This window comes from Chelonoidis abingdonii, chromosome 15 (genome assembly GCF_003597395.2).
Source record: "Chelonoidis abingdonii isolate Lonesome George chromosome 15, CheloAbing_2.0, whole genome shotgun sequence".
Lineage (NCBI taxonomy): Eukaryota > Metazoa > Chordata > Testudines > Testudinidae > Chelonoidis > Chelonoidis abingdonii.
This window is the reverse complement of record NC_133783.1, coordinates 44,229,175-44,241,932: the sequence shown is the minus strand read 5'-3', so window position 1 is coordinate 44,241,932 and position 12,758 is coordinate 44,229,175. Positions and strand designations below refer to the sequence as shown.

Below are 12,758 nucleotides of genomic sequence, written 5' to 3'. Positions count from 1 at the left end.
GGGGATATAATTATCTAGTGACTTATTGCTTTTCACATTAAATTTCTGTTTGTTCATTTTCCAAGAAAAAAGGTTTGCATGGCTCATCTTACTCAGCAAAACCACTTTTCAGCCTTAAAGCTTGTCTTTGCTTATATTTTCCTTTGGAGAATAACTTCCACAGTGTTTGCACTAATTTGTTTATTTGAGCTCTGTACAAACAGTGGAAGGTGATTTAAGAGTTTGGGGTTTACAAAGGCAGTGAATCATTTATTGTTTGGTCAATATGTCAGTCTGTACCAGACTGGCTGTAAATAAATACATTGCATATGACATATTGATTCAACAGTTTAGGCCAGGGGTAGGCAACCTATGGCATGGGTGCCGAAGGCGGCACGCAAGCTGATTTTCAGTGGCACTCATTCTGCCTGGGTCCTGGCCACCAGTCCAGGGGCCTCTGCATTTTAATTTAATTTTAAATGAAGCTTCTTAAACATTTTAAAAGCCTTATTTACTTTATATACTGCAATAGTTTAGTTATATATTATAGACTTATAGAAAGAGACCTTCTAAAAATGTTAAAATGTATTACTGGCACGCAAAACCTTAAAGTAGAGTGAATAAATGAAGATTTGGTACACTACTTCTGAAACGTTGCCGATCCCTGGTTTAGGCATATATCTTTATGAAGCTAGCCCAAAATTAAAATCAAATTAAAATTAAAATCATATAGCGCATGTAAAACTATTGATGGGAGAACTTCAGAAGTTCTAAGATAAAGTAAACATTTCAAAATGTGAATCTGAATCCATAGATTTCTCCCTAATATTTTGTGATCTTCTCCCACAAAATCACCTTTCCCCGTTTAGGCTGCAACTCACTGGGGGAAAAAATCTAGCAACCTGCTATCCTATCTAGTGTGATTGCAGCAGGCAATAACTTTGCTCCCTCATTTTGGCAACTTTATGGGGGCACTAATCCCCTCCTCCCTTTCCCAAATTATCCCTCAGTATAGTTTTTCCCTCTTTCCACTCTTCTTCTGCCACCTTTGCTGGGTACCCTTTTATTTTTGCCTGTCCCTAGTATAAGGTTCATCTTCTCTCCCAGTTTCTCAACTTCCTCCCCTCTCTGAGTCTTGTTGTCCTCTTTCTGCCTCTACATGGGGTTTAACAGTTCCCTCTTTTCTCCCATTTCCCTGAGGAATTTCATTGTTGTTCTCCACATTGTGGGATACGTGACAGGATTACAGTACCTTTAATGTGAAGGCTAGCTGAAGCTGCTGCTGTTTGTAGTTGCCTCTGGCTTATGGAAAGCAATGAGAAGGGCAATGAAAGTATACCTGGAATTCTCTGGTTGCTTAGCAGCACTGGAGCAGTGACTGCTGGTAGTCAGAGGCAAGGACTTGAACCAGTTTTAATTGTATTTTTAGTCTCAGGTACCAGGTCCTTACTTCTCAGATGTTCCTCGTTTCAAGGGATGTCACTCATTTTAGATCCAGGGTCACCTAAGATCTGCACAAATTTAGTGTCCCCTCATCTTTATCTTTGGAAATTATCTACATCAAAACCAAATAATTTTGAAACAGGTGGCAGTCATTTACACTAAAGAAATGAATCCCGCATAATTTTTAAGTTTCCTGCATAAATAAGGTTTGTGTATCTTTGGTTCTTTGCTATATATTGCTTCCTACAGTTGGGCCAGGTTGAGATCTATGACTGAGGGTATGTCTATACTACCTCCCAGATCGGCAGCCAGCGGTCAATCCAACAGGGGCTGATTTATCGCGTCTACACTAGACATGATAAATTGACCCCCGCATGCTCTCCGTCAACAACTGTACTCCACCAGGCTGAAAGGCACAGGCAGAGTCGATGCAGGAACATCAGCAGTCGACTCACCACAGTGAAGACACCACAGTGATTAGATCTAAGTACGATGACATCAGCTATGTTATTCATGTAGCTGAAGTTGCGTAATTTAGATTGATCCCTCCCCCCTCGCCCCCAGTGTAGGCCAGAGCAAAGATAGTCTCAGGCCACCACCTCTTCCACCCCCTTCCTCCTGCAGCTAGTCTCTCTTAAGGACAAGAACCTACCTTTACACAGTTGAAAAACTCAAAACTTGAGAAAAAAATAGTATTGGTTTATTCAGCAGTTGCTTACTCATAGTGCTGACGAGATGATTGACATTGTGAGGCTAGCAGACCAAGTCATGCCAGAGAGTATTCAGGTCAATTCACTTTAGTATAGATCAAAGTATAAGAGTGTATTTAGTGTTTAAACTACATGAAAACTAATGGATCTTACAGGTATTATTTTACTTGTGTGTCATGTTATAATGTAATAGCAAACATCTACATTGTAAAGATCCCTATAACTGAATAAATCATCAGACAAGAAAGAAGCCTTATGAAATGCAAATGAAAAACTTTAACAGAAAAAAGGCTGATTTCAAAGCAAGTGGCCATGGTGTGTGATGAGTGAAGGTCAGAGGCTCAAAGTGCTTTCCTTACTCACTGTCATCAAATGAAAAGCCCATGTGGGTACAGACGCTGTCAACTTGCTTTCTGTAAGAAAAAAATTTAAATATGGATTCGAGGAAAAATCCTGCATCTCTGGACTGTTTGTATTCTAACAAGTCAGAGAAACTGAATGAGAAGACAGAGATTCCCAGTTATTCTGGGTAGCCCTGAAATATTTTTTTTGGAGACCGGCAGTTTATTACATCACTGCCACCATTTGGAATTACAAACTGTGACTCACTTTTATATATGTATTTTACCTGCTTTAACCTCTCAATAACGCTCACTTCCTTTTCTTAGCTAATAAACCTTCGTTTACGTTACTGTAGAATTAGCTACCTGCTTTGTCTTTTGTGTAAGATCTGGGGTAAGTGATTTGTCTCTTGAGACTTGGAGTAACCTGATGTGGTGTGATTTTTGATATAAGTAAACTTTTATCACAAAGTTCAGTTTGCTTGGCAAGATAGACTGGAGAGTCTGTGACTCCATGGTAAGACTGGTATAGCGACCCAGGAGTTCACATTTGTTATTGGTTTGATGAAATATCACCAGCTTGGGGTGTCTACCCTGTTTTCTGACAGTCTGCCCTGAGATAGGCATTCACAGTTGTGAGCCACTGCAAATAGCATGAGAGACCTCGTCCCTTGTACATTTAATAAACAATGTGAAATAGTCAGTTTGTGTTCCTTAGACTATATGTGTAAAGGATGTTTAATATAATAAGGAGACTTTCACTGATTAGTTTAAATGAGTATAATGTTAACTAACTGTATGTAACTTCTGAAATCTTAGCCTCATTCATTGGTTATTATGTTTTTATTCCTAGACTTTTTTGTTTTGTGACCTGGGACACTTCACTATTGATAAACTGTAACACTATAGGCTTTCTAAAATGTGTTCCAAAGCTTGTGGCATCTTGGATGTTGTAGAGAACTCTCCATCTGGAGTTTCTTTTTATGTATAAATTGTAGTGTACTTAAAACACAGTCAGTACACACTTCAAACTACATATATGTCCACTGCACCAACTCAGCATTATGTTTTTTAAGTCATCTTTGCACAATAATTATGTATTATTTCCCTGTCAAGTGGTGAGTTAAAATATGATCTTACTTGCAAGATAAAGGAATGCAAAAAATTTAAGAGTGTTCTTCTCTATACATGAGTGTGTACTCTTGGGTAAATCCGATATACGTCAAAAATATTTGAAAAATGCAAGATCTTAATCAAAATAGGAATAACAAAACTAATCAATGAACACCTAAAATGCAGTTTCGCACATATGAAGATCTTTTTACATTCTTTGTTACAGAAATAATATTTTGAAATATTTTTTAGGAAAACATACTATCCCAAAACCACATCCTCCAGTGGTAGGTGAGGTGACCCATCACAGCATTCAACTCTCTTGGGATTTGGAAAATACAGCACAAAGAAAAGGACCTCAAGAGCAATGGCTAAAGATTTCAATTGAAGAAGAAGACCCCAAATTACATACCTATGGTACCATTTATACGTAGGTGCAATATTAATTAAGTTTTATCTTAAGTTATGGCTTGCAAAGCATTTTGAAGATGAAAAGTGAAGAAGAAATGCTAAATATTTATTATGATGGCAATGTTTTTGTTATGTTCTGAAAACTATTACATTTTTCATTCAATTTTTAAAATCTGATTTCTTTTGAAATAAATTACTTAATATAAGCACAATTTTTGAGGTAGTACCACGTATTACCCACAATTGTTGTAAAAAAAAAGAGTATGTTGTTACTCTGCTCCACCTTGCTTGATCATGAGAGGTGCATACCTGAAGCAACTGAGTAACACCTACATGGCTGTTAATTTCCATTCACTTCCCTTGGTCACAATTAGTGATTGTCCCCTTAACTGCTATATATGGCTGTCAGTATGTTAGGTGAAGTTGAGAGACAATGGTTGAAATCCTGGCCACCCATGAAGTCAATGGCAAAACTCCCATTGGCTTCACTGGGGCCAGAATTTCACATTGTGTGTGTGAGTGAGGTGTGGATTCTGCTTGGCTGACAGATAGCTGAAAAGAAAACTCAGTCTACCATGCAACCTGCTGGCTCACAGCTCCAAAGTGGTACAATCATCTCGGAGAAGATGGCCAGTTCCCATGAGAATATATTTAATATTATTAGGGATGACCTCTCTTTTCTTTCCATGGGTTATGGTCTGTATAGGCAAAATGTGGGAGAGAGGGCCACTAGTCACCCCCCATCCCCCACAAAGTGGCTTTATACCCTACTCCCACAAAATGAGCACTGAGTACCTTTATTACCCTTCCACATTGTGCCTAACTTGAATAATGATTAGTTAGCAAAGTGCAGAACTTGCCTCTATAGGAGTAAGGAGCTAAGATGATGCTAAGAGTGCTTAGGGATGTTAGGGTTAGAGGGCAGTGGCTGTGGGATCTGCTCCTTCCCTTCCCTTTTGCTCATGTCTGTATATAAATAGGCACCAACATAAAATCTGTAAGAAGAGCAGCTTGTTTGTAAAGCAGTCCATGGATTGATGTTGTAAGCCGTCCTTCACAGTACAACCTGCCTTCCCCTAAAGCCCCAGGAGATCAAACTTCTTAAGACTAGTCACTTCTTAACTTGAGCCTCTTGCATTGCACTGTATGGCATGCTGCACTGACTCTACATTCTTCAGTAACGCATAATATGGTTCCCAGTATTTAGAAAACCTTACAGTGTAAGATTTGTCACTAGGTGGCAGAATTAGACTGTATTAATACTGACCTTTTATGCTCTGCCAAAGCAGTTTTTCACATTTCATATACTTTAAAATTAAAATGTTTTTAAGATGCTGGGTTTTGGGAAAAAAAATTCTGATAAATATAGCATTTTTAGAAGCAGAAATTTTGCATCTTGGATGCAATACGTGTCAAAGGGCAAACTCTATAGAATTCTTGTAAATAATTAATTAACCCTTTCACTTTGTATTTGTTATGTAGAAGAAACTTATTAGACACCTGTTTTTTTCCCCCATGGGGGTATTACTGCTGCAAAATGTATTTAACCCATAAATGACAACAAAACTATATATTCAGCACCTGGTTTATAAAGATGCTCTCAAATCTGTGCCTAATTTTCAGATATAGTTGCAGCAATTGTATGCACAGATTAGTATAGGCAAATGGCTGTTTATGCTTCTAAGGGGCAGTTTCCATTTGAAAATATCTAATTTACATGCTCACTTAACCTTAAATGAGTGTATAAATTAGGCTTTTGTCAACATGGGGAAGTTTTACTAGTTATATTGATATAGTTATATAGGTACAGCAACTCTTCACTTAATGTTGTAGTTATGTTCCTGAAAAATGCAACTTTATGTGAAATGATGTTAAACGAAACCATTTTTCCCGTAAGATTTAATGTAAATGCAGGGGGTTAGGTTCCAAGGAAGTTTTTGGGGGGCAGAGAAAAGGCATTATATACTGTACAGCACTGTACTGTACTGTGGTGGGGAGGTATCCCTGGCTTATCCCACACAGGCACAGTCCACTGCAGACTATAAGGCAGGCAAGGACGCTAGGAAGCACCTTGCACAGCAGCAGCTCCCCTACCCCCAGAAGAACAGGTGCTGACTTTACCGGGGGATGCTCCAGGCCTGCCTCTTCCCATCCCCGCTCCACTCCAGACCCACCTCTTCCCACCCTCAGTCCACCTCCTCCCCGGAAGATGCTGCATCCCCACTCCTCCCAGCACTTCCCTGCTGCCAAACAACTGTTTGGCAGCACTTAGGACTTTCTGGGGGGGAGGGGGAGGAGTGGAGATGCGGCGCTTCCCCGCTCCTCCCCCTCCCACCAGTGGTGGATTTAGAGTTAGTGGGGTCCTGTGCTCAGCTTCATTTTTGTCCCCCCCATGGGGGGAGCATTCTCTCTTATCCCCTACCCCTCACCCCCCGTTTTTCACTTTTTTCCCTCCATTCTCCTCCTGGGGCTCAGGGCTGGAAGTACGGAGTCTGGGAGGGAGTTAGGGTGTGGGAGGGCGCTCAGAGTAGGGTGCAGGGGACAGCTCAGGGCTGGGGCAGGCAGGAGGTGCAGAGCACTTACCTGGGGTAGCTCCTGTTTGGTGCAGAGGGTGTGCAGGTGGCTCTGTGCAGCGCGGCACCACCCTCATGGTTGCGATTCTGGGAGCTGTGATTCTTGGAGTTGCCCCCGCCCCGGCAGGCAGGGCCACCTGGAACGTAGGGGCTTTAGGGGCTGCAAGGTTCTGGGCTAAGGGGGCTACGGGGTCCTGGCCTGCAGTTTCTCTCCAGCCGGCTTTGAAGGGGAAAGTACCGCTTCTCTCCAGCTGCTGGCTGCGCGGCTGCCCTGTTCTTCCTGAGTCCTCTAGTCTATGCTCGCAGGGCCGCATTTTGAAAAGGGCTTTAGAGCTGTAGGCCTGGGGCCCCCATAGCCCAGGGCCCTGCAGCCCCTAAAGCCTCTGCATTCCGGGTGGTCCTGCCTGTTGGGGGGGAGGGGCAGCTTCCCCACTCGCTCTCTCTCTTCCTGTCCCAATGTAGACACAGCTGTAAGGTCTAGATCCTGTAGATAGATCAGCGTGGGAGCAGTGGTTTAAAATTGTATGTACGTTTTTGCTTGAGCAGTTATGCATCAGGACATTATGCTTAAATATTGTTTGCCAAAATGTTTGAAAAATACTATATGAATTATTATATAAGAGATTTTTTAGGGGATATGCTAGACAACATGTCATAGAAGGTCTTCAGCCAAGAACGACCTACAGATTTCGACTAAAGGTCACTAGTTCTACAGGGGAATGTTCTTATAGTCCAGCTGTCTCAGTATCCACTACAAGTAAGTACAGACTTTAATTTATTATAAGGTGACAAAAATTACAAAATTCCTTACTATTTTGTTAAAAATTGATATAAAATAGCTGTTGAATTGAAGACTGTAGTTTGGAATTCACAAACATTGAAATGTATATTTTATAAACATAAATATATTGCATATGTTTATTACTTATTCTAAGAGTATTATGAGTTCTGAGTCACTTACAAACTGTTTAGTTCTGTATTCTCTAAAATAGTAGTTTAATTTTTCAAAATATAGTGTGCTATTTCAATTTCCTCTTCATGTTATTCAGACCCCAAGTGTTGGAGTAGAAAATAGGCCAGGAGTGTTACTTGTTCCATCAAACGCTACTGTGGTTTCTTTTTTTACTCGCTTCACTTGAATTCAAAATTAGGCTTATTCTCAAACTGAAATAAATGTCTGTCCCATAAAGAGGAAGAACAGAAAATATATCTGAGTCTGTCAGCCACAGGTTTCATGAAGGGCTAGAGAATGTCTCTGTGCCACAGAGAGTGGGATACGGGACTCTGTGGTTTGGATTATCTCACTGGGGAGTAGCACAAGGGAAAGAATCAGAAATACTTTAATCAGTGAAAGATATCTTCTGAATTTGAGTGACCGAGACAGGGCCATAAGTGGTGGAATATGTATCCCTTGTGAATAAAAATATTCCTAATAACACATTTTTCATGTTTTCTGGCCTATTCTATTTCATATAATTTACTTAGAATTTTTTTTGTTGAGAATGTTAGTTTTCTTTATTTTTTTGTGTGTCCGGGAATCATATCTGTGTATTGTGTGCTCTAAACAAATTGTGTTTCTGCTGTCATTCTAAAAGTTAAAGCTGAAGCGGTACAATTTACTGCTTAGCAGAAGAGACCAACTGCAAGATGTGATTCTTGAACATAGAAAAGCAAAGGGAGATGCAGTATTACCAACCTCAAGTGTTCAACAATGATAAGTCAGGCCCCCAAAATCAAGAAATTGGCTTAATCATTAAAAATAATAAATGTTGGGTTCTTAGTCTTTTAAGTCACATTTGAATCACGTTTTCAGGCTTTTGTCTGCAACCTGCATGATTGCCATTGGATCTTGTTATACCTGTGTGTTTGTCTGCTAGATTAAAGAGCCCTCTATCAACATTCTGTTCCCCATGTAGGTACTTATAGACTGATCGTAGACTCGCATCTCATTGTTTAGCAGTCATGGTCATGTAATCTTCATGTGGTAAATTTACTGCAGTACTCTGGCACTGCCAATGGACCAACATTTCCTAATTTTGCAGTTCTGTGGTAAATGTGACACAATGACTGCACTTTTGGAACCTTCACTCTTCATTGTGATATGGCAATTCCTATGAATATTAACAATTATATTAAACAGTGAAGCAACTATGGCTTAAATCGGAATAACTTGCCATACAGGCTATTTTCTTTTAACTGTTGCAGTTGCATGTAAATATTTTCCATTAACTCATTTGTAAAATAGTCTGTGCACATTATATTGTGCACATGAAAACAGAATATGACTCTAGGTTTCTAATTTGCATTCAGTTGGATAGTGGTTTAATAAATCAGAAAAGAAACGGCTCTGTTTGAAAAAAGGGTGTTCTGGCTTTTTTTTCCTCCAGGAAAAGTATAAGAAAATACTGCTTAAATGAGGCATGCAATTTTAATCAATTGGGCCCTAAAAAAAGAGAGACAAACAGCTGCTGCTTGTTAATTGGTGAATGTCTTCACCAATGAGCTCATCATTTATTCACTGCTTTCAATAGAGCCTTAAATTCCATAAATAAAGGTGTTATCACCACATTATAGTATGACTGCTTGCACATCTGTAACCAAATGACTCATTTATAATACATGAAGGATTCATTTCAAAAGAAAAATGTATGACTTTCACCTGTGCAGATTTCTTGTCCTTTTCTAATTATTATGTTTTATTGTGAGGGGACAGAACTCTCATATGAAAGCACAGGCATGCATGCTTAAATTCATCATATGAAATGTTAATTTTGAAAATTATTTGTATTCAATTTTGGAACAGCACTAAAAAATTCATATATCTCACTTTTATTTTCTCTGACTCTTCCGTTGGTCTCTTACACAACCAGATAACGGTTCTTCTCCAAACAAATTGTCCTGCAGATTCACACTGTGGTTACCTTGGGAACTAGATGCCCTGCCATGTGGATATGTAACCTTGACAGGGAGGTTTTGCAGTGGCAATGCCAAGGAGGAATTTAGAGTTTTGAAGATTATTTTAAAATATGTATGTTTCAGTAGTGTGGACAGGAAATTTGCAGTGATGTATCCAGGTAGACAACATTAATGGTAGTTGATTCTCCAGTCATTTATGCCAATTATGCAAGACTGTAAATAATTAGATTTATATTTATATCTTTGTTGTATTAGACATTAATATACATAATTTACAACTTTCATATTTTTTCTGGAAATCTAAATGGAAAAAGGGCATAAGAATTCTGTACCCCTGCATACACTTATTCCAAATCATGGATTAAAATATATTTGAATGTTCCCACTCTTTGATTATTTTCTGGTTGTTGGCGTACATACTAATGGGTAACTGGTGTTTCGGTCTTGAAATTCAAGGAGAAATTACCTGCTACTCAAGCATACCATTTTAAAAATTCCTTACCTTTTATCTTTGTTCTATGGTTAACTATAATGTCATAGAAATGCAGGTGTGGAAGGGACTCAGAAGTCGTATAGTCCAGCCCCACTGTGCTGAGGCAGGGACAAGTATACCTAGATCATCCCTGAAAGGTGTTTGTCTAGCCTGTTCTTAAAAACCTTCAGTGACAGACTTCCTAGAGAGGTTGTTGTTTCCCTATTTCAGTCTTTAATTATCTGTATATAGTTAGGTAGCTTTTCCTAACTGATAAATCAGATTAAACTGATTACTATTACTTCTGCCTTCATTGGACAAGAACAATTGATCAGTCCTCTTCTAATGGCCCTTAACATATTTGAAGACTATTGTCAGTTCCCTATTCAGTCTTCTTTTCTCAGGGCTAAACATTCCAGTTCTTTTTAATCTTTCCTCATAGGTTAGGTTAACTAATTTTTTTTTCATTTGTGTTGTTGTCCTCTGAACTTTCTCAGATTTGTCCATATCTTTCATAAAGTGTGGCATCCCAAACTGGACACTGTCCTCCATCTGAGGCCTCCCCAGTGCCGATTACAACAGGACAGTTATCTGTCTTATATCTTATATATGAAACTCTTCCATACACCCCAGGGTGATGTTAGTCCTTTTTGTAACTGCATCACTTCGTTGAATCATATTCAATTTGTGATCCACTGTAACCCTGGACCCTTTTCAGTCCTTAGTCAGTTATTCCCCATTTTGTAGTTGTGCATTTGATTTTTTTTTTCTTTCTAATTGTAGTACTTTGCATTATTTTCATTGAATTTCATTTAGATGATTTCAGTTCTCTAGTTTTTTGAGGTTATTTTGAATTCTGTCCTCCAAGCATTAGCAATCCCTCTCAGTTTGGTGTCATCTGCAGATTTTGTAAGCGTACTTGCAACTCTATCTTCCAAGTCATTAATGAAAGTAACGGATGGTACTGAACCCAGGACAAACACCCGTGGAACGTCTTTAGATACGTCCCTCCAGTTTGACAGTGAATCACTGATACCTGCTCTTTGATATCGTCTTTCAACCAGGTATGCACCCCCCTTTCATCAAGACCACATTTCCCTAGTTTGCTTATGCGAATGTCATGTGGGACTGTGTAAAAAGCCTTACTAAAATCAAGGTATATCAAGTCTGCAGCTTCCCCACCATTCCCTAGGGCAGTTACCATGTCAAAGAAGAAAATTAGTTTGGTTTGGCATGACTTATTCTTGACAATTCCGTATTGGCTATTACTTATTAACCTACTGTAGGTTCTTGTCCAAACTGATTGTTCCAGTATTTTTCTAGATATTGAAGTTAGGCTGACTAGTATATAATTCCCCGTAATTCTACTTTTGTTTCCCTTTTTAAAGAGAGGTACTATGTTTGCCCTTCTCCAGTCCTCTGGGACTTCATCTCTCCTTCCTGAATTCTCAGAGATACTCATTGACCATGCTGAGATTACTTCAGCTAGTTCCTTAAGAACATTAGGGTGAATTTCAACAGGCCCTGTCAACATGAATGTATCTAACTGTCTCTTAGGCTTACTGACTTTACTGCCAGAAGGGACCATCATGATCATTTAGTCTGGCCTCTTGCACATCGCAGGCCACAGAACCTCACCCAGCTACTCCTGTAATAGACCCATAACCTCTGGCTGAGGTTCTTTCCCTATTTTGGCTTGCATTCCTTCCCCCTTATTCTTAATATGTGCTAAGTATCTGATTACTATTAGCCTTTTAAAAGCCTCAGTCTTATTGGTGTCATTCGTTATTTGCTCTCCTTCCATGCCAAGCAGAGGACCTACGCTTTCTTTCATCTTTCTCTTTCTTCTAATGTATTTATAGAACCTCTTCTTATTGCCTTTTATGTCTCTTGCTAGATATAATTTGTCACTACATGTTTGTGATATACTTTTGTATTCATCCTTAGCAATTTGCCCATGTTTGCACTTTTTGATTTTCAGGTCTTTAATGATCTCCTGATGCATAGAATCATAGAATATGAGGGTTGGAAGGGACCTCAGAAGGTCATCTAGTCCAACCCCTGCTCAAAGCAGGACCAATCCCCAACTATATAAGCCATATCTGTCTTTCCTTTGCATTGGGATTGTTCGCTGTCTCTTTGAGAAACCGCCAGCTCTCCTGAACTCCTTGTTCCCTTAGATTATCTTCCTGTGGGACCTTACCCTACGAATTCTCTGAGTTTATTTTTTCTGCTTTTTTTAAGTCCATTGTCCTATTTTGCTGCTCTAACTCTTTCCTTTCCTTAGAATCATGAAATCATCATTTCATGATTACCTTCACCCAAATTGCCTTCAACCTTCAGATTCACAACCAATTTCTTCCGGTTAGTCAGAATCATGTCTAGAATGGTTGCCCTGCTGGTTACTTCCTTCTAAAACAAAAAGTTGTCCCCAATACATTCCAAGAACGTATTAGACAGTTTGTGCCATATTACTTTTCCAACACATGTGTGGGTAGTTAAAGTCCCCAATTACTGGCACGAGAAAAGGTTCAGAAAAGGGCAACTAAAATGATTAGGGGTTTGAAACGGGTCCCATATGAGGAGAGATTAAAGAGGCTAGGACTCTTCAGCTTGGAAAAGAGGAGATTAAGGGGTGATATGATAGAGGTATATAAAATCATGAGTGATGTGGAGAAAGTGAATATGGAAAAGTTATTTACTTATTCCCATAATACAAGAACTAGGGGTCACCAAATGAAATTAATAGGCAGCAGGTTTAAAACAAATACAAGGAAGTTCTTCTTCACGCAGCGCACAG

General features: G+C 39.3%; 1 protein-coding gene across 1 annotated transcript in view; it reads left to right on the top strand.

Annotated features, from left to right (window-relative positions):
- The first annotated feature begins 1,850 nt into the window (after positions 1-1,850).
- FANK1 (fibronectin type III and ankyrin repeat domains 1) overlaps positions 1,851-12,758 on the top strand; it is a 33,674-nt gene continuing 22,766 nt past the window's right edge. The window contains exons 1-3 of the mRNA XM_075072673.1: positions 1,851-1,951; positions 3,813-4,016; positions 7,203-7,327. Of these exons, the coding sequence (XP_074928774.1) occupies positions 1,851-1,951; positions 3,813-4,016; positions 7,203-7,327 (430 nt within the window). The remainder of the gene's footprint in view (positions 1,952-3,812; positions 4,017-7,202; positions 7,328-12,758) is intronic.